Source organism: Aquarana catesbeiana, linkage group LG10 (assembly GCF_042186555.1).
Source record: "Aquarana catesbeiana isolate 2022-GZ linkage group LG10, ASM4218655v1, whole genome shotgun sequence".
Lineage (NCBI taxonomy): Eukaryota > Metazoa > Chordata > Amphibia > Anura > Ranidae > Aquarana > Aquarana catesbeiana.
This window is the reverse complement of record NC_133333.1, coordinates 128,598,405-128,622,300: the sequence shown is the minus strand read 5'-3', so window position 1 is coordinate 128,622,300 and position 23,896 is coordinate 128,598,405. Positions and strand designations below refer to the sequence as shown.

The window sequence follows — 23,896 nt, the reverse complement described above, 5'->3', positions numbered from 1 at the left end:
AAAATATAAAATATTCCATGGACTCAAAATGCCTCTCAGCAAATAGCTTGGGGTGTCTACTTTCCAAAATGGGGTAATTTGGGGGGGGGGTTGAACTGTCCTGGCATTTTATGGCCTTCAAAACTGTGATAGGTAGTGAGGGGTGAAATTAAAAATTTACACCCTTAGAAATCCTGAAGGCGGTGCTTGGTTTTCGGGCCCCGTACGCGGCTAGGCTCCCAAAAAGTCCCACACATGTGGTATCCCCATACTCAGGAGAAGCAGCTAAATGTATTTTGTTGTGCAATTCCACATATGCCCATGGTCTGTGTGAGCAATATATCATTTAGTGACAACTTTTTGTAAATTTTTTTTTTTTGTCAATATTCAATCACTTGGGACAAAAAAAATTAATATTCAATGGGCTCAACATGCCTCTCAGCAATTTCCTTGGGGTGTCTACTTTCCAAAATGGGGTTATTTGGGGGGGTTTTGTACTGCCCTGCCATTTTAGCGCCTCAAGAAATGAGATAGGCAGTCATAAACTAAAAGCTGTGTAAATACCAGAAAATGTACCCTAATTTGTAGACGCTATAACTTTTGCGCAAACCAATAAATATATGCTTATTGACTTTTTTTACCAAAGACATGTGGCTGAATACATTTTGGAATAAATGTATGACTAAAATTGAGTTTATTGTATTTTTTTATAACAAAAAGTAGAAAATATTGTTTTTTTTCAAAATTTTCGGTCTTTTTCCATTTATAGCGCAAAAAATAAAAACCGCAGAGGTGATCAAATACCATCAAAAGAAAGCTCTATTTGTGGGAACAAAAGGACACAAATTTTGTTTGGGTACAGCATTGCATGACCGCACAATTAGCAGTTAAAGCGACGCAGTGCCAAATTGTAAAAAGTGTTCTGGTCAGGAAGGGGGTAAATCCTTCTGGGGCTGAAGTGGTTAAATTGACAATTTTGTGTAAAAAAAAAAAATTCATTTTCATACCGCATTTTCCAAAAACTTGTGGCAAAAAAGTCCTCAAAAGACTCACTATGCCTCTTAGTAAATAGCGTGAGGTGTTTGCTTTACAAAATGTGGTTAGTTTGTGGATTTTTCCACTGTCCTGGGGCTCCAGAGCCTCCAAAAATGTGATAGGTAGTCAGGAAATTAGATGCGTAATTCATGCCTTTGGAATACCTGAAGGTGCTCCTTGGGTCTTGGGCCCCATATATGGGCCTAGGCTGTGAAAGTTTTACACATGTGGTATTGCCGTACTCAGAAATGTGTTTTGAGATGTAATTCTAAGTATACCTATGCTGTGTGTTAGAAAAATCTTATTAACTTTGTTTAAAATATACATTTTAGGTTTTTTTTTCCCCGCAAAAAAGGACACTTTCAAAAGACTCGCTATGACTTTCAGAAAATACCTTGTATTTTATGCTTTTCAAAATGTGGTCATTCATTTTGTGGGTGTTTCCACTGTCCTGGTGCTCCAGGGCCTCCACAAATGTGATAGGTAGTCCATATTTAGATATAATTTATGCTCCGTGAAAGACCAACGGTGCTCCTTGGGTTTTGGGCCCCTCTATACATCTAGGCTGTGAAAAAGTCTCACTGATGTGCAATCCCTATACTCGGGAGGCATAGTAGAATGTGTTTTTGGGTGTAATAATAAATATGGGTGTAAGAAATAACTTGTTAAAATGACAACCTTGTGAGAAAAACACATTTTATTTACTTACAAAAAGATAACTTAAAAAAAACACACCATGCCTCTTATTACATACCTTGGACTGTCTACTTTCAAAAAAGGGATAATTTTGGGGGTATTTGTACTATCCTGGTGTTTTAGGGCCTAACGAAATGAGATAGGTAGTCAATACATCAGGACTGATCAATTTTCAAATATACTGTATATATACCATAGTTTAGTAAACTCTATAACTTCCACACATAGTAAATAATATACACTGATTTGGCTTATTTTTTTACCAAATAAATGTAGCAGAATACATTTTGAAAAAATGTTATAACAAAAACTATAATAAACAATAACACCAGGAAAAACATGTTTTTTCCAGAATTTTCTGTATTGTTTCCATTATATAGCAAAAAAAAAAAAAACCCAGTATATATAGCAAAAAAAAAAAAACCCAGTGGTGATTAAATACCTACAAAAGAAAGCTATCTGTCTCAAAAAATAGATGGTAAAAATTATATTTGGATCCAAGGCGCTGAAAACTTTAAAACGTCATGGACTGGAAGGGGGTGAAAGTGTCTAGACTTGAAGTGGTTAAAAAAAGAAAGACATCATTCTGTGCCGTTATTCTAAACATCACTTTACTAAAAACATGTAGTTATAGTAGGTTACTTGTGTTAATAAAAGAATTAGGAACCAAAATATATCAGACATTTCATGTTGCTGGATTAGATGTTAAGAGATTTGTACATACTAGTTAATATATTCAATAAGGCTAGGTTCACATTTGTAGGTTTCAAGAAAGTGCACAAAAAAATTTGCGTGCGTTTCTGCAACACACAAAAGATGCACATCACTTTTGTAGTTGCGTAGCTGTGCTATTAAAGTGATACTAATTGTCATGGTTATGCAATAGAGTTTTCTCTGTCAGCTTACCTGTCTCCATGTGTTCATCTCTAAAGACCAGCTGCCTCTCACCTGACTGGTTTTATAACCTCTCCTCTAAGCATGGCCCCACCCCAGGCCCTATCAGGGAACCCTATATTAACCTGTGCACTGCAAGCCAGCAGTGCTGATCAACCATTGTGTGTTAGCCTCCATGTGTACTTGCTGTGTTTCCTACGTCTGATTCCTGTTACCGACTTTGGCCTGTTCTCGACTCTCCCTGTCTGCTTGTTACCCTAACCTTTGGCGTGTTATGTTTATCCTTGTCTGTTAGTCGCCCTGACATTTGGCTTAACCCTTACTTCCCTGTCGTTCCAGCCTACTGCCTCCTTCCTCTTCTCCTGTAGTCCACTGTGAGCGTGAGCTGTGAGACCCTGGGGGCCGTGACCTGGAGCCAGACTGCAGCGCAGTCCATCCACACCACTAGAGGCTCCGGTGAACACCCGCTGGCTCTTAGACTCCACGCCCTGGGGAATCTATGCTCTAGCTCCCACTGGGATCCATGTTAGTTATCCTGTAGACCTGCTTCCTGAACCTTCCAGGGTTCAATCCGCAGCAGTCAGTCCTAGGGTCCACTACCTTAGTGGTGCACTTCTGACTCCTACAGAGTGCATCTGTCACCTGGTCCCATGTGACCTGACACTAATGGTAATTTTCTTAATTCAAATAAAAAAGATGTTACACTTACCTGCTCTGTGCAACAATATCGCAAAGAGCGGTCCCTTACCTGCTCTTTGGCGGACCCCCGCAGGCGCTGTCTACTCCTTCTTCTCCTGAGTACCCCTTCAGCAAGATGGCTGCTAAGGGGGCACCTGAGTGGGCACGCTCCAGAGCCAAGCTGTGTGTGTCCATAGACACATGCAGCACCAGCAAGCACGTCCCCGCTCCCACCTTATAGTAGTTTGACTGGCAGCAGCAGGACTCTATGGCCTCTGCAGCTCTCAGTGTCTCCTGTGAGACCAGGAAGAGAGGAGTACGGTGCTGCAGACAGGACGGCACTGGATCTGTGAGAGGAATCATGTAGATGCTAGGGATGAGGGTGGAGGGAAATAGATAATGAGGTGTTTTAGCCTTATTGCAGGGAATGTATTAACCACTTGTGGACCGCATAACGCCGTTATATGGCGGCAAGGTGGCTCTCCTGTGCCGGATCGCTTACCTAGTACGTGATCCGCCACTTGTGGGTAGGGGGCACGCGCCGCACAGCAGATGTCGATTAGTGGGTGCCAGCCAATGTATGTCTGCCGGCACCCGCTAATCAGCAAGAACAAGAAAACAGAGCTCTGCCTATGTAAACAAGGCAGAGCTCTGTCCTGTCAACGTGGATGTGCTGGATTTTGTTTCTGGAATAAAATCCAGCACATCCCTTAGAAAAATCAGCACACATATTAAACACAAAAACACTGGTTATAGGAACACATTTAAAGCTTTGATCACCCTATATGTTTAACCCCTTCCCAGCCAATGTCAATCATACAGTGACAGTGTATATTTTTAGCACTGATCACTGTATTAGTGTCACTGGTTCCCAAAAGTGTCAGAAGTGGTAGTTAGTGTCAGATTGTCCGCCGCAATATCACAGTCCCGCTATAAGTTGCTGATCGCTGCCATTACTAGTATAAAATAAATAAATAAATAAAAATCCCAGTATATATATATATATACACACACACACCATAGTTTGTAGACGCTATAACTTTTGCGCAAACCAATCAATATACGCTTATTGGGATTTTTTTTTTTTTTTTTTTTACCAAACACATGTAGCAAAATACATATAGGCTTAAATTTATGAAGAAATTTGATATTTTACATTGTTCTACAATTTATTGGATATGTTTTATAGCAGACAGTAAAAAAAAAACAAAAAAACCCATAGGTGATCAAATACCACCAAAAGAAAGCTCTATTTGTGGGAAAAAAGACATAACTTTAATTTGAGTGCAGCATTGCATGACCATGCAATTGTCAGTTAAAGTAACACTGTGCTGTATAGCAAAAAATGGCCTGGTCATGAAGGGAGTAAATCTTCCAGAGGTCAAGTGGTTAACCACTTGCCTACTGGTCACTTTTATCCCCTTCCTGCCCATGCCAATTTCAGCTTTCAGCGCTGTCACACTTTGAGTGACGATTACATGCAACACTGTACCCAAATAAAATTTTTATCATTTTTTTCACACAAATAGAGCTTTCTTTTGACGGTATTTGATCACCTCTGTGGTTTTTTATTTTTTGCTAAACAAACGAAAAAAGACTGAAAATTTTGAAGAAAAAAACAAAACATTTTTTATAGTTTGTTATAAAATTTTGCAAACAGGTAATTTTTCTCCTTTACTGATGGGCACTGATGAGGCAGCACTGATGAGGTGGCACTTATGAGGCGGCACTGATGGGCACTAATGAGGTGGCACTGATGGGCACTGATGAGGCGGCACTGATAGGTGGTACTGATGAGGGGGCACTGGTGGGAACTGATGAGGCGGCACTGATGAAGAGGCACTGATCGGTGGCACTGATGAGGTGGAACTGATGGGCACTGATGAGGTGGCACTGATGGGCACTTATGAGGTGGCACTGATGAGGCTACACTGGTGAGGCAGCACTGATGGGCACTAATGAGGTGGCAATGTTAGGCACTGATGAGGTGGCACTGATAGGTGGCACTGATGGGCACTTATGAGGTGGCACTGATGAGGCGGCACTGATGGGCACTAATGAGATGGCACTGATGGGCACTGATGAGGTGGCACTGATAGGTGGTACTGATGAGGGGGCACTGGTGGGCACTGATGAGGCGGCACTGATGAAGAGGCACTGATAGGTGGGACTGATGAGGTGGAACTGATGAGGCAGCACTGAGGGGCACTGATGAGGTGGCACTGATGGGCACTGATGAGGAGGCGCTGATGGGCACTGATGAGGCTACACAGGTGAGGCGGCACTGATGAGGCGGCACTGATGAGGTGGCACTGATGGGCACTTATGAGGTGCCACTAATGGGCACTGATGAGGTGGCACTGATGAAGAGGCACTGATAGGTGGGACTGATGAGGTGGAACTGATGAGGCTGCACTGGTGGGCACTGATGAGGCTACACAGGTGAGGCGGCACTGATGAGGCGGCACTGATGAGGCGGCACTGATGGGCACTTATGAGGTGGCACTAGTGGGCACTGATGAGGCTGCACTGGTGGGCACTGATGAGATGGCACTGATGAGGAGGCAGGAAGTGGTTAATGGCATACTAATGCACCTTGCTAATGTGAGTGCTTCCACATAACAAAGTACCATGTGTTTTGGTGCTGCGTGATTTTAAAAAAGGGTCACTCACTTCTCTTGTGCTATTTTAAAAGAATAGGCTGCCCTAGACATTACAAAACACGCACAGGCCATCACACACATATAGAGGTGAACATATATGAAAGCATTGGCTTTACGAGCATCCTAAGCTTCTCTTTATGTGAATTCTCGAACCTGATTTGATGTCTATAAACACAAACACACATTTTCCAGGATCGACACATTTTTTACCCCCTTTGGTCATTAAGAAAATTCTCTGCCTGCCTTCCTAGAAGTGACCACGAGGTGGCAGCCTATGCCAATAAAAGCTCAGCCTCATCCTATGTAGCCACGCATTCATCATACTGTTCTGCAGTGCACCACCAGCTGAGTGCTAACTGGATAATAAATTGAAGGATTCTCTCTTTCCCTCACATTATGGACAATCTTAAATTCCTAAAATGGACTCCACTGGAGGCACAGGTACCTTGGATGTCCCTCTAAACTCCTCCAGTGGTACAGGTGATGCTGGGTAAGTATGCCTTTTGCTGGAAGTCTGGCAGGTATGTTTATGTTGGCACGTGATCATGAAGGTTTCTTTATTGTGCTTTATCATAGACTTGTAAGTTGTACTGCCCCTAGGTGGACCATGGAAGGAAGGGCCTTGGCCAGGCAGTTCAGGAGAAGTCATCTGGCTGATAAGGTTCTCCTTCCATAGCCTGTTGCTTTGTTGGATTCCTCCTTTCTGCTCATCAGATATCATTGTGAGTCATCCTCCTCAAACTTCCACCCAGCAGTCATCATTCTCCAGGAGGTAATAAAAGGCGGCTGGTCTCCTGGAAGTGGAATGGCCGATCAGATGAATGGGCTTGTTTAATGAGACAAAGAGCAAAGCAGGCTGACCTGTAAGGACCAATTAGTATTTGCTTCCTTTTCTTGTGACGGTTAGAGCTGTGTAAAGGTGGGATGTGACCGGTTACTATGGAGAACGGAGATTTGCACACTCACATTGTATTTCGTTCTGCCACGCTCTATTACCAATGCATCTTTAAAGCTGAAGTTTCATCTGCATACATTTTGCCTTCCATAGTTCATCCCCCCCCCATTCATAAACATGCTAATGGAATTTGTATATTTAGACCTCTCTGTTTTCATGACATATCTTATTGTAGACATCACTGGGTCTCTGTGCTTCTCTATGCAATGCAGGTAGATCATGACTGGTGGGAAGGTCTGTACATAGCTTCCTGAAAACAGCAGACTGTCCTCAGTAACGCATTTGATTCTGTGCCTCCAGGACTTAACCTCAAATCTAGTGAATAATAGAGACAAACTAGTGACTGTCAGGTCGGGGAGGAAAGCACTGAATGATGCTGGATGTCCTCCAGACATGAAATGAGTCAGGTGTTCTCTGACTTTGCTGTAGCTTCTAATGCAAAGTGAACATACACTTTCCAAAGTGAACATTGACTTTGCTAAGTGAAAAACCCCTGTTCGTTTAGCACAGGGGTCTCCAAACTTTTGAAACAAAGGGCCAGTTTACTGCTCTTTAGACTTTGGGGGGTGGTGGGGGGGGGGGGCAGACTGTAGCAAGTGGAAGTAGAAAATGCCCCATTGTCAGTGGGAGTAAACAATGCCATAAGCTTGGTGGTCAGTGGGAGTAAAAAAAAATTACATCATTGGTATCAGTGGGAGAATTAGTTCATCATCTCTGGTGTCAGTGGGAGGAATAGTATCAGATTGTTGGTGTCAGTGGGAGGAATAGTACCCCATAGTTGGTGTCAGTGGGAGGAATAGTACCCAATTGTTTATGTCAGTGGGAGGAAGAGTACAACATAGTTGGTGTCAGTGGGAGGAATAGTACCCCATTGTTTATGTCAGTGGGAGGAATAGTACCCCATTGTTGGTGTCAGTGGGAGGAATAGTACCCCATTGTTGGTGTCAGTGAGAGGAATAGTACCCCATTGTTGGTGTCAGTGGGAGGAATAGTACCCCATTGTTGGTGTCAGTGGGAGGAATAGTACCCCATTGTTGGTGTCAGTGGGAGGAATAGTATCCAATTGTTTATGTCAGTGGGGGGGGGGGGGGATAGTACCCGATTGTTGGTGTCAGTGGGAGGAATAGTACCCAATTGTTTATGTCAGTGGGGGGGGGGGATAGTACCCGATTGTTGGTGTCAGTGGGAGGAATAGTACCCAATTGTTTATGTCAGTGGGGGGAATAGTACCCGATTGTTTATGTCAGTGGGGGGGGGGGGGGATAGTACCCGATTGTTGGTGTCAGTGGGAGGAATAGTACCCAATTGTTGGTGTCAGTGGGAGGAATAGTACCCCATTGTTGGTGTCAGTGAGAGGAATAGTACCCCATTGTTGGTGTCAGTGGGAGGAATAGTACCCCATTGTTGGTGTCAGTGGGAGGAATAGTACCCCATTGTTGGTGTCAGTGGGAGGAATAGTATCCAATTGTTTATGTCAGTGGGGGGGGGGGGGGATAGTACCCGATTGTTGGTGTCAGTGGGAGGAATAGTACCCAATTGTTTATGTCAGTGGGGGGGGGGGGGATAGTACCCGATTGTTGGTGTCAGTGGGAGGAATAGTACCCAATTGTTTATGTCAGTGGGGGGAATAGTACCCGATTGTTTATGTCAGTGGGGGGGGGGGGATAGTACCCGATTGTTGGTGTCAGTGGGAGGAATAGTACCCAATTGTTGGTGTCAGTGGGAGGAATAGTACCCAATTGTTTATGTCAGTGGGGGGGGGGATAGTACCCGATTGTTGGTGTCAGTGGGAGGAATAGTACCCAATTGTTTATGTCAGTGGGGGGGGGGATAGTACCCGATTGTTGGTGTCAGTGGGAGGAATAGTACCCAATTGTTTATGTCAGTGGGGGGAATAGTACCCGATTGTTTATGTCAGTGGGGGGGGGGGATAGTACCCGATTGTTGGTGTCAGTGGGAGGAATAGTTCCCCATAGAAGGTATCAGTGGGTGGAATAGTATCCCATTGTTGGTGTCAGTGGGAAGAATAGTAACCAATTGTTGGTGTCAGTGGGAGGAATAGTACCCCATTGAAGGTATCAGTGGGAGTAATAGTACCCCATTGTTGGTGCCAGTGAGAGGAATAGAACCCCATTGAGGGTATCAGCGGAAGGAATAGTACTCCATTGTTGGTGTCAGTGGAAGGAACCATTCCCCAAGAACTGGATAAAGCCAAGCAAAGCGCCACATCTAGCCCACGGGCCGCAGTTGGGAGACCCCTGATTTAGAAGACCAACCCGTGTCTAACTTACAGAGGTTCTAAAAAAAGGCAACCACATTCATTAATTAAAAACTGAATGTATTTCCCTGATTTGTTTCTGTACAAAACATGCTTATTCTGATTTCACTGCACCTTGTGAGCTTCTCTCAGTGTGCAGTGAAATATAAGTATGCAATTTCAGTAGATGAGAGAAGCCTGTGCAACTGTGCTAGATCAACATAAGGTGAGGCTGGAGTTCAGCTTGAAAGAAATGTTTGCTGATCCCTTCCCCTGAGAACTAGGCGAGAATCTGACAAGTTACGTTTAAAAGCTCTCGAAATGTGCAAACACTAGAAAATTCTTACTTTCTCTCTTGTATTTTACTCCAGTGAGAATAGCCAAATGTATCCCAGATTATCCAGCTTCCTGCTTCAGAGGGTGTAGAGAAGAGGGCAACATGCTTCTTGCTTCATATATGGTGGACCTGTCTGAAAGCATGCTGCCTGTGGATAAGGGTCTAGACCAGTGGCCTCAAAACCGTGGCCCTTTGCTTGCCTTTATCTGGCCCTTGGGGCGCTATTCCACCAACTGCTACCAATTATGGGGGCATGATTCTTCTCATTAATATCAATATGGGGCAATATTCCTCCTATTAAAATCAATGTTGGGGCATTGATGCCGGGGCATTTTCTATTTCCACTGACCACAGTCTAATCCCCCTAAAGCCTGAAGGACAGTAAACTGGCCCTTTGCTTAGAAAGTTTGCAGACCCCTGGTCTATACAGTGATTAACTCGGTTCTACAAATAATGTTCGTAAGGACCTATGGGGAGCTCTTCTACACAGACCAATAACAGATGTTCCACAGAGAAGCCGCATCACAATTACACATTTTTTCATGGCGTCCAAACAGACTTTCTCATGCATGGAAGTCCCATGTCTTAACTTTAAAGAGGTCAAATCTAGAATCCAAGGCTCATATGTTAATGAAAAATTGGCCGATCTCTTAGAAGATGTATGTACAGGGCCATCTTTAATGTTGATTGGACTCTGAGCAAACATTTTCTCCCCCCCCCATGCAATTTTGCTCTCCTCTCCAACATCCCAAAAAACAAATAAGCACACACATAGGCAAGTGGTCCACACTCACCAGTTGGTTGCTAGAGGTAACTGTACATCCTTACTGCTCACTGATTGGTTGCTATATGTTACTGATTATCATTACCACTCACTGATTAGTTTTTAGAGGTTAAAGCACATCATTACTGCTCACTGATTGGTTACTGAAGGTTAACATCCTTTTATTATTGCAATGTACAGAGGTCAGTAGCATGTAGAGCAGTGTGCAGAGGTGAGTGAGATGTAGAGCAGCATACAGGGGTCAGTAGTATGTAGAGCAGTGTACAGAGGTCAGTAGTATGTAGAGTAATGTACAGGGGTCAGTAGTATGTAGAGCAGTGTACAGAGGTCAGTAGTATATATTGCAGTGTGCAGAGGCCAGTAGTCTGTAGAGCAGTGTACAAAGGTCAGTAGGATGTAGGGCAGTGTACAGAGGTCAGCAGGATGTAGGGCAGTGTACAGAGGTCAGCAGGATGTAGGGCAGTGTACAGAGGTCAGTGGGATGTAGGGCAGTGTACAGAGGTCAGTGGGATGTAGGGCAGTGTACAGAGGCCAGTGGGAAGTAGGGCAGTGCACAGAGGTCAGTGGGATGTAGGGCAGTGTACAGAGGTCAGTAGGATGTAGGGCAGTGTACAGGGAACAGTGAGGCAGAGAACAGGAGTTAACATTACAGAGGATAGGGGGTCAGTAGGGCAAATGAAAGGGGGCAACAGGACAGTGTACAGGGGTCAGTGGGATGTAGTGCAGTATATACAGGTCATTCGAACGTAGGGCAGAGGACTGGGCATCACCAGGGCAGAGGACTGAATGACACAAGGGCATAGAACAGGGGGTCAAGAGGGCACAGTAAAGGGGGTCAGGAGAGCGCAGGGCACAGTGCAGGGAGTGAGGGCAAAATACAGGGGGGCCAGGAGCGCACAGTACGGTGGGTGGAAAGGTACAGACCAGGGGGGTTGGGAGGGTATTCACCAGGGGTGTCAGGAGTGCACAATATGGGGGTCGGAAGGGCACAGTATGGGGATCAGCGGGGCACACACCCAGGGGGGTCAGGAGGGCACACAGCAGAGGAGTCAGGAAGGCACAGTAAGGGGGACGGGAAGGCAGTGTATTGGGGCTGGGAGGACACACACCAGGGGGGTCGGGAGGGCACAGTACCGGGAGCGGGAGGGCACATACCGGGAGTCAGGAGGGCACACACCAGGAAAGTCAGTAGGGCACACACCAAGGGTCGGGAAGGCACACACTAGGGGGCAGTGAAAACCTGGGGGCAATGACAATGCTTTAATAAGCGCTACATGAAAAAGGAGATGCCATCTTCTCATTTGTCAGCTAACAGGCAGCACTTTTATGCTAAGCTGCAGTTATTCAGCAGAGCATTGAGGTGCCTGCAAGCTAATCCACCATGTACCACTAGATGTTTTTACCTGTCACACCACCCTCTTCCAGGTGGACGTGATCTCGAAGGTCAGCAACATCCCCCTCCCACCTACTCAAACAGCAGAAGCCAGGAGGCTCCACAAACTGTTGGGGGAGCGAGGTAGGGGGACCTACAGGGTTGGAGATTCCAATCGTGATGCGTGGACAGTGGGCAGCAATACTGAGACATGTAGCAATGAGAGCGTGCTTGGCCCTGCCCCCTGCTCCTTATTCACTGGCTGTGATTGACAGTGGTGGAAGACAGAGGCTCCCACTGCTGTCTCTGAGTCAATGAGGATGGGGAGAGAGGGATCAAGACTGGGCTCAGGTAAGTATTACGGGGGGGGGGGAATGTCTGGAGGAGAGCTGCATACTGAAGGTTTGTTTTACCTCCTTAATGCATAGAATGCATTAAAGATACTTTTTTTACCATGCAGTGGGGCTGTGCCCCCACTGCATGGGTTACTGTAACTGCTCGTTTTGGTCTAGGGGTTTGGAGAGCCAAGATATACTCACCTAATCCTCTGATCCTCCCATATCGCAAAACCGCCACCTTCTGCCCCTTCCCTCCCATGGTCCAGCAGTCTTTTGCGGTGGACTATTCCTGACATCATCATACACATAGACCGACTCTGGACGTGAAGACATTGGGGACAGTCTGCCACTGGATTTAGGGGAGCGCTTTTTTCCAGAGGATCAAGGGATCTGGTGAGTATAGGCGCTGTGTTCACCCCCAGAGAAAACAAGTAGTTATTCCATACAGTGCAGGCACAGCCCCACTGCATGAGAAAAAAATTGCCTGAAGTTTGGCATTAAGGTAAAAAAACTTTCAGCCTTTAAACCACTGTAACTACTTTCCCCTTCACAACAAACTTCACTCTTTGGTTCAACTTTGATATCTGAGGAAGGTTCTCGCCTTCGTACTCATCCCTGATGCCTTCATGAGCAGCCACTATAGATGGGCGTGATCAGATCAGAAACAGTCCATGTACAAAACCACTATAGCGTGTGGGGGGCAGGAGCGGCACGGACCAGTTTTGCGCTCAGAGGATTAGCGAATAAGGTAAATATATCTCCGCTCTCCTCACCCCTAGATGAAAAGAAGCAGTTAACCTATGCAGTGTAGGCACAGCCTCATTGCATGGGAATTATTTTTCCCTGGAATTCTTGTTTAAGTGAAATAAAATGAATAATAATAACAATGGCCAGATTCAGAGGCGGCTCTCTAATTAGGCGAAATAGGCGGTGGCCTCAGGCCTCGAAGTCACAGGGGCCTCGCACAGCTGGATTGTTTACCTAATTAGAGAGCCGCCTCTTCCAGCAGCAGAGGTATCCGCCATCACACAGTCCTGAGTCCCCTCGCTTTGCTACAGGGAGATATACAGGCTGCGAGTGAGACGTGTGATCGGAGCTCACCTACATCTCCGGATCACAGACAGGGAGAGCCACTCAGCAGAGCTCTGACAGATCTCCCCCCTCCCCCTGCTGCCCGAACAGCCAGACAGAAGAGGAGAGAGAGCTTCTGCTCCTCCTCCTCCCGCCCTCTCCTCCTGTGTCTGCCCCGCCCACTCTCCTTGGCAGTGTTCTCTGTTCTGCCTTGGAGAAGGGGATGTGTGGGCGGGAAGATTCAAGCTGAAGCCCAGCAAACAGAAAAGGAAAAGGGGAGTCTGATCCATCCATCCATCCATGCATCCATCCACTCATCCATCCATCCATCCAGTCCCTCCTGCCTCCCAGTGAGTACACTGATGTAGGGGATGCTCTTCCTTCCCTTCTTCCTCCATCCCCTTTTCTTTCTTTCTTTCTTTCTTTCTTTCTTTCTTTCTTTCTTTCTTTCTTTCTTTCTTTCTTTCTTTCTTTCTTTCTTTCTTTCTTTCTTTCTTTCTTTCTTTCTTTCTTTCTTTCTTTCTTTCTCTCTTTCTTTCTCTCTTTCCTTCCATCTTTCTTTCTTTCTCTCTTTCCTTCCATCTTTCTTTCTTTCTCTCTTTCCTTCCATCTTTCTTTCTTTCTCTCTTTCCTTCCATCTTTCCTTCCATCTTTCCTTCTTTCTCTCTTTTTCTCTTTCCTTCCTTCCTTCTTTCTCTCTTTTTCTCTTTCCTTCCTTCCTTCTTTCTCTCTTTTTCTCTTTCCTTCCTTCCTTCTTTCTCTCTTTTTCTCTTTCCTTCCTTCCTTCTTTCTCTCTTTTTCTCTTTCCTTCCTTCCTTCTTTCTCTCTTTTTCTCTTTCCTTCCTTCCTTCTTTCTCTCTTTTTCTCTTTCCTTCCTTCCTTCTTTCTCTCTTTTTCTCTTTCCTTCCTTCCTTCTTTCTCTCTTTTTCTCTTTCCTTCCTTCCTTCTTTCTCTCTTTTTCTCCTTCCTTCCTTCCTTCCTTCCTTCCTTCCTTCCTTCCTTCCTTCCTTCCTTCCTTCTCCACCCATCCCCCTTTATTTCTCTCTTTGTGACAGCCTACCAGAATAGGTAGGATCTGTGAGAGCAGCTTCCCTGTGCAGCTCTGCTTGAGGAAAATATATCTTTATTATGCCCACTTACCTACCCCCTGTACTGTCCACTCCCCTATACTGTACCCCCCTAATACAGTTCATTTTCATCCCTTGAATTATTTTTCCCATTATGGGAGTGAGTGGGGCCTCATGTCTAAGTTTTGCCTAAGGCCTCACAAAGTCTAGAGCCGCCTCTGGCCAGATTCATGAAAATTGTAGTGTTACCTCATATCAGTGATCATTGGAAAAGTGCCCCTTTACACTGGTGGTCAGTAAAGTCTCCAGTCACAATGGTTTTCAGTGTAATGCCCCCGTATTTCTTGGCCGGCGAAGGGCTTGGTTGGTAAGTGGAGAACGGTCCCTTTAGACTGCTGGCTGGTGGAGAAGGGGCCTATTACAGAGGTGGTCAGTAGAAAGAATGTTCTTTACATTAGTGGTCAGTGAAGGGCTCTGTTACATTGGCGGTTAGTAGAGAAGGATCCCCTTAGACTGGTAGTCTATGGAGAAGGGTCATATTAGAGTAGTGGTCATTGGGAAGAATGACCCTTACATTGGTGGTCAGTAGGGAGACAGGCCAAAAAGATTATTGGTGCAATTTAAATTTGTCATTGCTCAACAATAGAGATGGGCCGAACACCCCCTGTTCGGTTTGCAGCAGAACTCCCAGACATTGATGACATGTATAGAACATGCTGCAGTAAAAATGAAATTTCTAAAGAAAAAAAAAACAAGTCAAATCACATTTAAATTGACTCAAGGTTGCAATTTCTAGCACCTAGCTATTTAAAATAAATAAATAAATAAATAAATCACAAAATTAAAAAAAAGAATGGCGTGGGGTCCCTCCCCAAAATCCATACCAGACTCTTATTGGAGCATGCGACCTGGCAGGTCGGGAAAGGAGGGAGGGGCGAGTGAGTGCCCCCCCTGAACTATAACAGGCCACATGCTCTCAACATGGGGGGGTGCTTTGGGGCGGGGACGCAGGTCTCTTCCCCACAACCCTGGGCTGTGGTTGTGGGGTTCTGCAGGCAGGGGGCTTATCAGAATCTGGAAGCCCCCTTTAACAATGGTAATAACTATATAACATTGCCATATTTCTTTAGATGACAAGAGCAGTAGTCTTGGTTTCTTTATTGTACATCATGGGACACAGAGCAGGCTATAAATCATGACTACCTGGGTTATGCACCACCTATAGGTGAATGGACACTGGCAAAAAAAAAACAAAAAAAACAGGTAAGTGTCTGAAAGATGGTAGTCACTAAAGTACAACACTCTGTATGCTAGTGCCAGATTCTCAGGTGATTCTAGCTGGGATCAGGAAATTGGTTTTGGATCCAGTCCTACAACTAAGTTGCTAAGATGGATGGTACCCGGGCCCAACTTCGATGGAAACCGTCCGACATTCGGCCCGTGTGTCTGACAGAAGTCGGCTTCTGTCGCAGGCCCCTGACCTAAAAAGGTCTGCTGACGGTTCCCGATCAGTGGAGTGTTTTGGTGGAGGGCCATCCCCCTGCCAGAACACATTAGAACAGCAGGGGAGATTGCTGTACTAACAACTAGTGGCGTATACTAGGCTTTAGGTTGTTTTCTAGAAAGGGGGGGGAGGTGGGGGCACAGCTGTGAATGGTGTAGGAGTGCCACCGCCAGGCTCTGAGGATTCTGGCTATAGTCCCACTGATTTTGTGTGTCCTGAGAGACCGGATGTGACAGGTGTGTCTGAGTCACTACATTGGTCTGGTATTGTGGCCACAGCAGGGGCATCAACTTCAGCTTATGTCACTAAAGATGACTTGGCTGCAGCTTTGGCTGGCTTGAAAGGAAAAATTGCTGGCATGCTCACCTCCATGGCACAAGGTGGTAAGAAGCAGGAGCGTTCCCCTTCATCAGATCCCCCTCCGGTTGTAGAGGAAGAGTGGGTGAATATTGATGATGAGTAGAACTTGAAGCCGGTCAGATGGTGGTATACACTTCTGGGTACTCTGGGTAGAGCCTGAAGAGTCTCAGAGTTCACATGTTTTTACCTTGCATCCTCTCATAGAAGAAATGTTGTATGCTGAATGGGATCATCCAGATAAGGTGTTTGTGCTGCCAAAGAGGTTTTCTCAACTTTATCCAAAGGAGGAAACATTTTTAAAAGGGAGCATGCCAGCAGTGGACACAGCAGTGTCCTGTCTCAATAGGAATCTGAATTTTCTGAATGATAATGTCCAATTCTTAAAAGACCCAGCTAGCGAAAGACCGGAGATGCTGTTAAAGCTTCCTTTGCCTTGGTGGGCTCTGCTATGCAACCTGCAGTGGCAGCCATTGCTGTTTGCCAACGTCTTAAGGACCTTATTAGGCGGTTAGTAAAAAAGAACCCGTTTTATGCTGAAGCAGACACTAGTGAGGGGTTATCAGAGTGGCTCCAAGCCCTGTGTTTTGTGCTAGATGCCCTGAAAGACTCTATTCAGCGGATTTCTCATTTTGCACTAGTGTCTATTCACATGTGTAGAGTTCTGTGGCTGATCTCACCAGCTGCTCTGTAAGAAATTACCAGCAATGGTTTTCTTTCCATGTGGAATGCCTATTCGGTGAAGAAGGTGATTCTATCAGATACTGGGCTTGTTAACCCCCTTGTGATAGCAATAAAGTTAAAAAAAAATGTATAAAATAAATTAAATTTTTTTTTTTTTTAAAGCATTGTCGTCACCCTGCACAAAAGCTCAGCGTACGGTGAAGATGTGTATGTTAACATCAATTGCACCACACATGTGAGGTATTGTGGTGAACTTCAGAGTGAGAGTAATAATTCTAGGGCCATAGTTCACGGTTAACTGTAAACCGATAACTATAAAGGCTTTTAAAGATTTATGTATGGATAATTTTGAGTACGATAGTTTGCAATTCCATGGGCGTGCGCAATTTTAAGACTTGATATGTTTGGTATCTATTTACTTGTCGTGACCCCATCTTCTTTTTTTTCAAAATTGTTGGTCTTTTTGTGTTTATAGCGCACAAAATAAAAACCGCAGAGGTGTTCAAATACCCCTCATGTTAAGAATACTGTATATCTGGTCAGGGAGAGCCATCTTGTCCGAATAACCGTAGCAAGGCTATCAAGTCTAGAGGTACATTTGTACAGATTAAGTTGTGGCTTTCCAACGATACAGACCAAATTTAATCAAATTTGGACAGACACCCCCTTCTGCTGTAAGCAGCCTTGTATAAAGGATGAACAAAATTGAGGTGAGGTTAACTGAATTCACCAAAGATTTCCAGGTAGCTAGTGTAGCGCAATTTGTTGACCGCACTCCAAAGTGTAGAAGAAATTGGTTTATTCCAAGTAAAATATCAAGGTAACAACGATACAGAGATTGACGTGTTTCACAAATCAAGTTCGCTTAATCATAATCCAGGATACATCACTGAACGTAACATTTAAAATAGTACATACACAGCTGAAAACAGCGAGTGCTTGTTTATGCTGATTAACCCCTTCTCTGGGTCTCCTGCAATAAATCATGCCAGGACCAAAAAAGACAAATCATACATGTTTAAAAACAATATACAAAATAGAAAAAAGAAAGGAGAAGAAAAACATTCTTTTCATTTCTGTAGAAATGTTGCCACTGATATAAGAGCCATATATTAATGGTAACAAACCTCCTAATAATTAGAGCTACCCCCGGAGGTGCCGCTTAAGTATGTTTTTTCCCGTACTCTGCCTCTCAACCCCAATAATGCCGCGTACACACGAGCGGACTTTTAGACCGGACTGGTCCGATGGTCTATCCGGCGGACTTCCGACAGACTTTCCAAACAAACGGACTTGCCTACACACGATCATACCAAAGTCCGACGGATTAGTACGTGATGACGTACGACCGAACTAAAATAAGGAAGTTGATAGCCAGTAGCCAATAGCTGCCCTAGCGTCGGTTTTCATCCGTCGGACTAGCATACAGACGCGCGGACTTTTCGATAGGAACTGGGTCCGGCGGAGTTCCGACGTAAAGATTTGAAACATGTTCCAAATCTAAAGTCCATCAGATTTTCATCCAAAAAAGTCCGCTGCAGGTCCGATGAAGCCCACACACAGTCGAATTGTCCGTCGGACCAGTCCGGTCGAAAAGTCCGCTCGTGTGTACGCGGCTTAACAGCCTCAGCCCCCTCTGGCACATCTGGCAATCGTGTAAGTGCAAGGATCAAATGAGAAACACACACGTAATGATAAAACATAGAAATTGTCTTTGCTGCAATATTTCTGTGGAAAAGAGTAACAGACAGTAACAGTATATATTCAAGTAATCCAACTGGAGAGCAATAACTGAGATTAAGAGCAATATAGCTCAATCCTATATTCAGGCTGCTTTCAGTGGATTCCAAACCTGAGAATAACCCCAAGAGCAGAGGCAAACACTTCAACAATAACAATTTTAAATCAGATTAGTTACCCCTACATAAATTGGGTCTATGAGTCCAGGTCGGAGGAGAGCAGAGGAATAGCCCAATTACCAACACTATACCCAAATCAACATTCAACAGATCAGTTCCCAAGGTAGACTATCCCGCACACCCACTACACATACAGAGCCCTGGACATGTGTGTGCGTGACCTTAGGGCACTAGTAAATTCAGTTCCTTGAAAGAAGGATGAGGCCTTGGATCTTCAGCTAGCCACTTTCATTGGTGCACTTAAACTCCTGAATGGCAGCGCAAAGCAATACAACTGGCCCGGACTATCAAACAAAGAATGAAGGATCTTCCTCAGCAAGGTATAAGGACAATGGTGTCTGTATACAGTGTCTCTGTATCTGGATGGCCTTGTGTCCGGTGGCACTACAGATGTCAGCAAGGTGACTAAGAGCAATTATGCCTGTATACAGTGTTCATAAAGCTAGACAGGCAAAGCAAAGTAACTCTGTCTGTGTGCAGTATCCTTGTTTCGTGCAAATGGGCAAGTGCCCTCTCACCAATCCTGCGGTCAAGGCCGAAATGATTGTCCTGGAACAAGCAGGGACGTCTAGTGATCCAACTGGTCACCTTGCACTGGAACACTTCACACCGTCGCTGCACCTGGAATTCCCCTCTCTCAAGTTGGATGTTCCAACCGGCTGTAGATACCTGGAACAATGTGGTGGACTGACCTGGGAGGCAGCACCTCTCCCCTGGGTCCAGTCTCTCCCTCTGCCTCGTGGTAACTAACTTCTCTCAGGAGACAAAATGGAGTCCTTAACAACTTCCTTCAGTGCAGAGAATGCTGGACTTTGTAGTTCCATGCCCCATACAAGGCTATGGGGCCATTTGAGATGAGGACTACATGTCCCAGAATTCCCTACTGCAATCAGGTGGCTGCCCATTGGCTCTCCTCTTCCTGCCAGTGCGGATGAAGGGGAGGGAGCAGAGCGGCTGCCTGTGTCCCTGTGAGTGCCGCTTGCATTAACATAAAGTCAGTGAAGAGATGAAAGGGAGGGGGGAAAATCCCCCGCAGACACTGACAGCCACGCTCTCCCCTTTCTGGAGAGCCTCGGCCAGCTTGGCATGGCGCCGGGAGCATTTGTAGGACACCAGGTACACTAGGGTTGGAGGTGCAGAGGATTTCCATTACAATACAATTTTTTTTTTTCTAGTATAAAACAATAATACACCAAGCAGTGTTCTAGTGGTCCTTTCTGGAGCCTAATGCTGCATACACACGGTCGGAACTTCCATCAAAAAAAGTGTAATGGGAGCTTTTGGTCGGATATTCCAACCGTGTGTATGCTCCACCCAACTTTTTCTGTCTGAATTTCCCCCAGCAAAAGATTGAGAGCTGGTTCTCTATTTTTCCGACGGAAAAAGTTCTTGACAGAAATTCCCTTTGTCTGTATTCAATTCCGACGTGCAAAAAAACATGCATGCTCAGAAACAATTTGACGCATACTCGGAAGCATTGAACTTCATTTTCTCGGCTCGTCGCAGTGTTGTACGTCACTGCGTTCTTGGCGGTCGAAAGTTCAGAGAACTTTTGTGTGACCGTGTGTATGCAAGCCAAGCTTGAGTGGAATTCCGTCGGAAAAACCATCCAAGATTTTTCCGAAGGAAATTCCGCTTGTGTGTACGGGGCATTAGGCTCCACGAGTCCCAACAAGCCGTAAAGCATATCTTGGGGTACTTGAATGGTTTGTGATCTCTAATATAATTCAAAGGATCTGGGACCAGTATATCTCTACATCAGCACACTTCTACAAAAAATTAATGAAGATCTAGGAGACTGCATAATGAAGATGGATTAGAACCCCTGTCAGTTTTTATTGTTGTCTATGCCCTTGTTAGGGAGATTCACCCTCTCTAATTGTCCTGTTTACCATTATCATTGAAAGTGAAAGTAAAAGAAAATCCCAAATTTTGGATTGTTCCCAGAAAAGTAATAGAGGTGAAATCCCCTATTGGGGACACTAATTCTGGTGACCTGGGGGTCCCCAGGGGATTCAGCAGCAGCGCCCTGAGCCCCCCTTATACTTACTTGAGCCCCGAAATTTGGGCGACGGGAACGAACACCCCAGCTCTGGTCGGTGTCTCGTGTCTTGATTGGATAGATTGATAGCAGCACAGCCATTGGCTCCTGCTGCTGTCAATAAAATCCAATGGCGCCGGGGGACGGGCCGAGTCATACATTCGGTGGCTAGGGACGCCGCATGATGGACTCAGGAGCGCGCCCGCAAGGTAACTCACTGGAGGACCCCAGAAGACGAGGTTCGGGACCACTCTGTGCAAAACGAGGTGCACAGTGGCGGTAAGTATGATATGTTTGTTATTTTTAAAAAAAATGAACCTTTACAATCACTTTAACTTTGATTTCATTCAAAAAGGAAATTTGCCAGTAAAAAACAAATCCGTTAAGGTTCTAATACTTTTGGACACCCAGATTGCAGGGTCAGGGATCTGGAGGAAATGGTGGAGATTCAGATTATTCTATAACAGGGTGAGAGGGGACCAGCGGTTTGAGGAGGCCAAGGGGAGTACCTGAGTTTTAACCTATGAGCCTATAACCATAGTCTCCGTCACAGCCAATGCTTTGTCTTTGTGTAATGTGAGCCAATTATTTGTGTGTATTGGTTGTCCAGCTCAACGGTCTAACTAGAAACAAAGAGCACAGACCGGGGTTTGCCTAAAAAACTTAAGATACTGAAGTGGTTACAGCAGTGTAAAATTGGCTGCAGCAGGACAATCTAATCAGGCAAAACGAGCCTAAATGGTGCATTCCTAACTTTTATTTTATGTGTGGGGATAGCAGGCTTCAGAGGATGTGAATGATATAATGTGAGGTGGTTTATGTGTACACTGTTCTTGCATTTGTCTTTTTTTTTTTTTTTAAACGATGCAGAGACGTGTTGCAAACAAATAACAGCTCCAAGATGGTCAGTAACAAGTGAATGCTCTGCTTTGAGCACCATAAACTTAAAAAATGGCCCTATCCACATAATAAAAAAACCAACAAAAAAAAAAATCCCTAGAATACCACCATTTGAACAAAATCCTACTTTTTTTTTTTTTTTTTTTAAGGGAATATTTATAGCAAAAATAGCAGTTTAACCTCACATGAAATCAAAACCAAATATCCTTCCCAAAACACCAACCCTGAAACAGCCTTGCAGCAAAGAAAAAAAGAAAAGCTGGCTATGGACGAGACAGCAGCTTAAAAGTGACTGTTGACCTCAAATCAAACGCAAAATAAAATGAAAGACAATGAAGCACACAGTAATAACCAAAAAGGCAGCAAAAGGGTTGATTACCAAAAAGCTAGCAATCAGAATTAATATAACCGATCCTAATAATTTGTAATTTGTCAGTTTTCCTTACAGCAGCTTCCAATTTACTAATATTACAGCTGGCCAAACGCTGATTGAAATTCACCCGGTTCAGCAGGGACAAAACGATTTTCGATTAGTGTGTGGGCCTCCCCACTCAACAGAAGTTGATTGTTCTGTTGAAGGCACATGCTGGAGAATTTTTGTCAATCCTTCTGTCAGAATTCAATTGCTCCTCCTCCTACATTATTTGTGTGGATGGAGGAATCTACCCGCCTGCTGACTGCTTTAAGGCCCAATTAAAATATCAGTTTGAATCAACTAAATACATTCTTTGTGTGTATACCATCATACAGTTTGTGTTTTTTTTTTTTGGAAAGCACCCACAACCTGAAACCCACAAGGGTCCTTGTTCCCTGATGTAGACAAGGAGCATTTCTGTAGAAATAGTTGTCTCCCTGCAGAGGTCCAATACATCTGCTTTGTTATGGCTGGAGCTCTTCAATCAGAAGGGAGCACAAGCTTTGATGAGCCTGAGGTCTTATGGCAGGTATGGCAATCCCACTATAGGACAAACAGTACGTAGGTAACGTAAGTAGGGAGTAAGCAGTACGATCAGCTTCCTTGGAGGGCAGAGGAGGGATCAGGGGTCCAATAGACTCCTGATCTTACCATAAAGAGTACCTGTCCCTGCCTAAAGCTATCTCACAAGGGGTCTTGTCTATCCCTGATGATAGCAAGAAAGCTAAATGGGAAAAAAAATCATCAGCTGACCCCTTCTCTCCCCTGAAGCTGCCTCTGGGAGCCAATCACATGACTGGATCAAAGTGTCCTGAAAATAGTTAAGTATAGGCATTTTCCTTCTACAGGGTAGTTAGTATAGGAGTTAGAAGGGTGGGAGCCGGTTTAAGCTTAGTTACTTGGAGCCTGAAATTCCACTTTAAATACACCATAGAATTATTGGTTTTCACAAAAAATGGACCTAATAAGAGTATATGTATCTGCATGACTGTGATGTGAGAGGACTGGTGTTTATGGTTTAGGATGTTGCAGAATATGATGGCACTACATAAATGGATATAATAAAAATGGATTTCCGTTTTCCTGGAAAACCCCTTTAAAGCGATGGTCTCAGCAGAATAAGGAGAATCCAGCAGCCGAGGTTATCTAATTACTTTCCCACTCTTGCAGTTTAGAGTTGATGTATGTGAGACAAGGCTTGATCTGTAGCTCCAACTAGACTATTCATTATGAAGAGTGAAAGCTAATTAAAATGCTAACCAAACATCAATTTTATGAGAGATTACCAAAGGATTTTAAAAATATTAGCAGTCTGTCACAATATGGGCAGACTTAATAGAAACCGCAAGTAGACTTCCTTGGAGATTGCAAAAGAACAATATAGCAAAAAGAAGAGAAAAAATAATATTGACATAATAAAATACCGTATAGACAAGTGTTTACTGTATAGATATTCATTTAGTTCTCCTCCAATATTTTTACTGTAGCAGCCCACTTTCGGAACTTCAAGGCTGAGGTAAAACAATTAGAATGCACCAATTCTGTATAATTATTTGGAATATAGGAGAAAATAATCAGTTCAGCAAAGGAGGTTTATAGTGCTTCATGCCTAGATACAAACATGCCCTAAAACAGCCTTCCTGCCCAATCCTTTACAGGGAAGAGGTAAAGAAAATCTAATCCACTTAAAGCAATTTGTTGCAGTGCATTAATGCATGAAAGTTAAAGTAGAACTAAAACCCAAACTTATATTTTTTTTTTCATTTTACAATAAAGGAGGGTTATAACTCCTGTCAGTTTCCCTTCATTTCCTGTCCCATAGCCAAAAGAGGAAGTGAGAGGAAATCCCACCAAATTGTCACATGCCTGACGAATTGGTCCTGTGTGGCTTCGAAACATTGCACCTTTTAAACTACGATGTGATAATTCTTCAATCAAATTTTTGGGCGA

General features: G+C 44.4%; 1 protein-coding gene across 3 annotated transcripts in view; it reads left to right on the top strand.

The window, feature by feature from the left end:
- The first annotated feature begins 6,231 nt into the window (after window positions 1-6,231).
- Window positions 6,232-23,896, top strand: part of LOC141110884 (germ cell-specific gene 1-like protein) — a 131,357-nt gene continuing 113,692 nt past the window's right edge. For all 3 annotated transcript variants that reach the window (XM_073602636.1, XM_073602633.1, XM_073602634.1), the window contains exon 1: window positions 6,232-6,435. In XM_073602636.1, coding sequence (XP_073458737.1) covers window positions 6,429-6,435 — 7 coding nt within the window. In that variant the 5' untranslated portion in view covers window positions 6,232-6,428. The remainder of the gene's footprint in view (window positions 6,436-23,896) is intronic.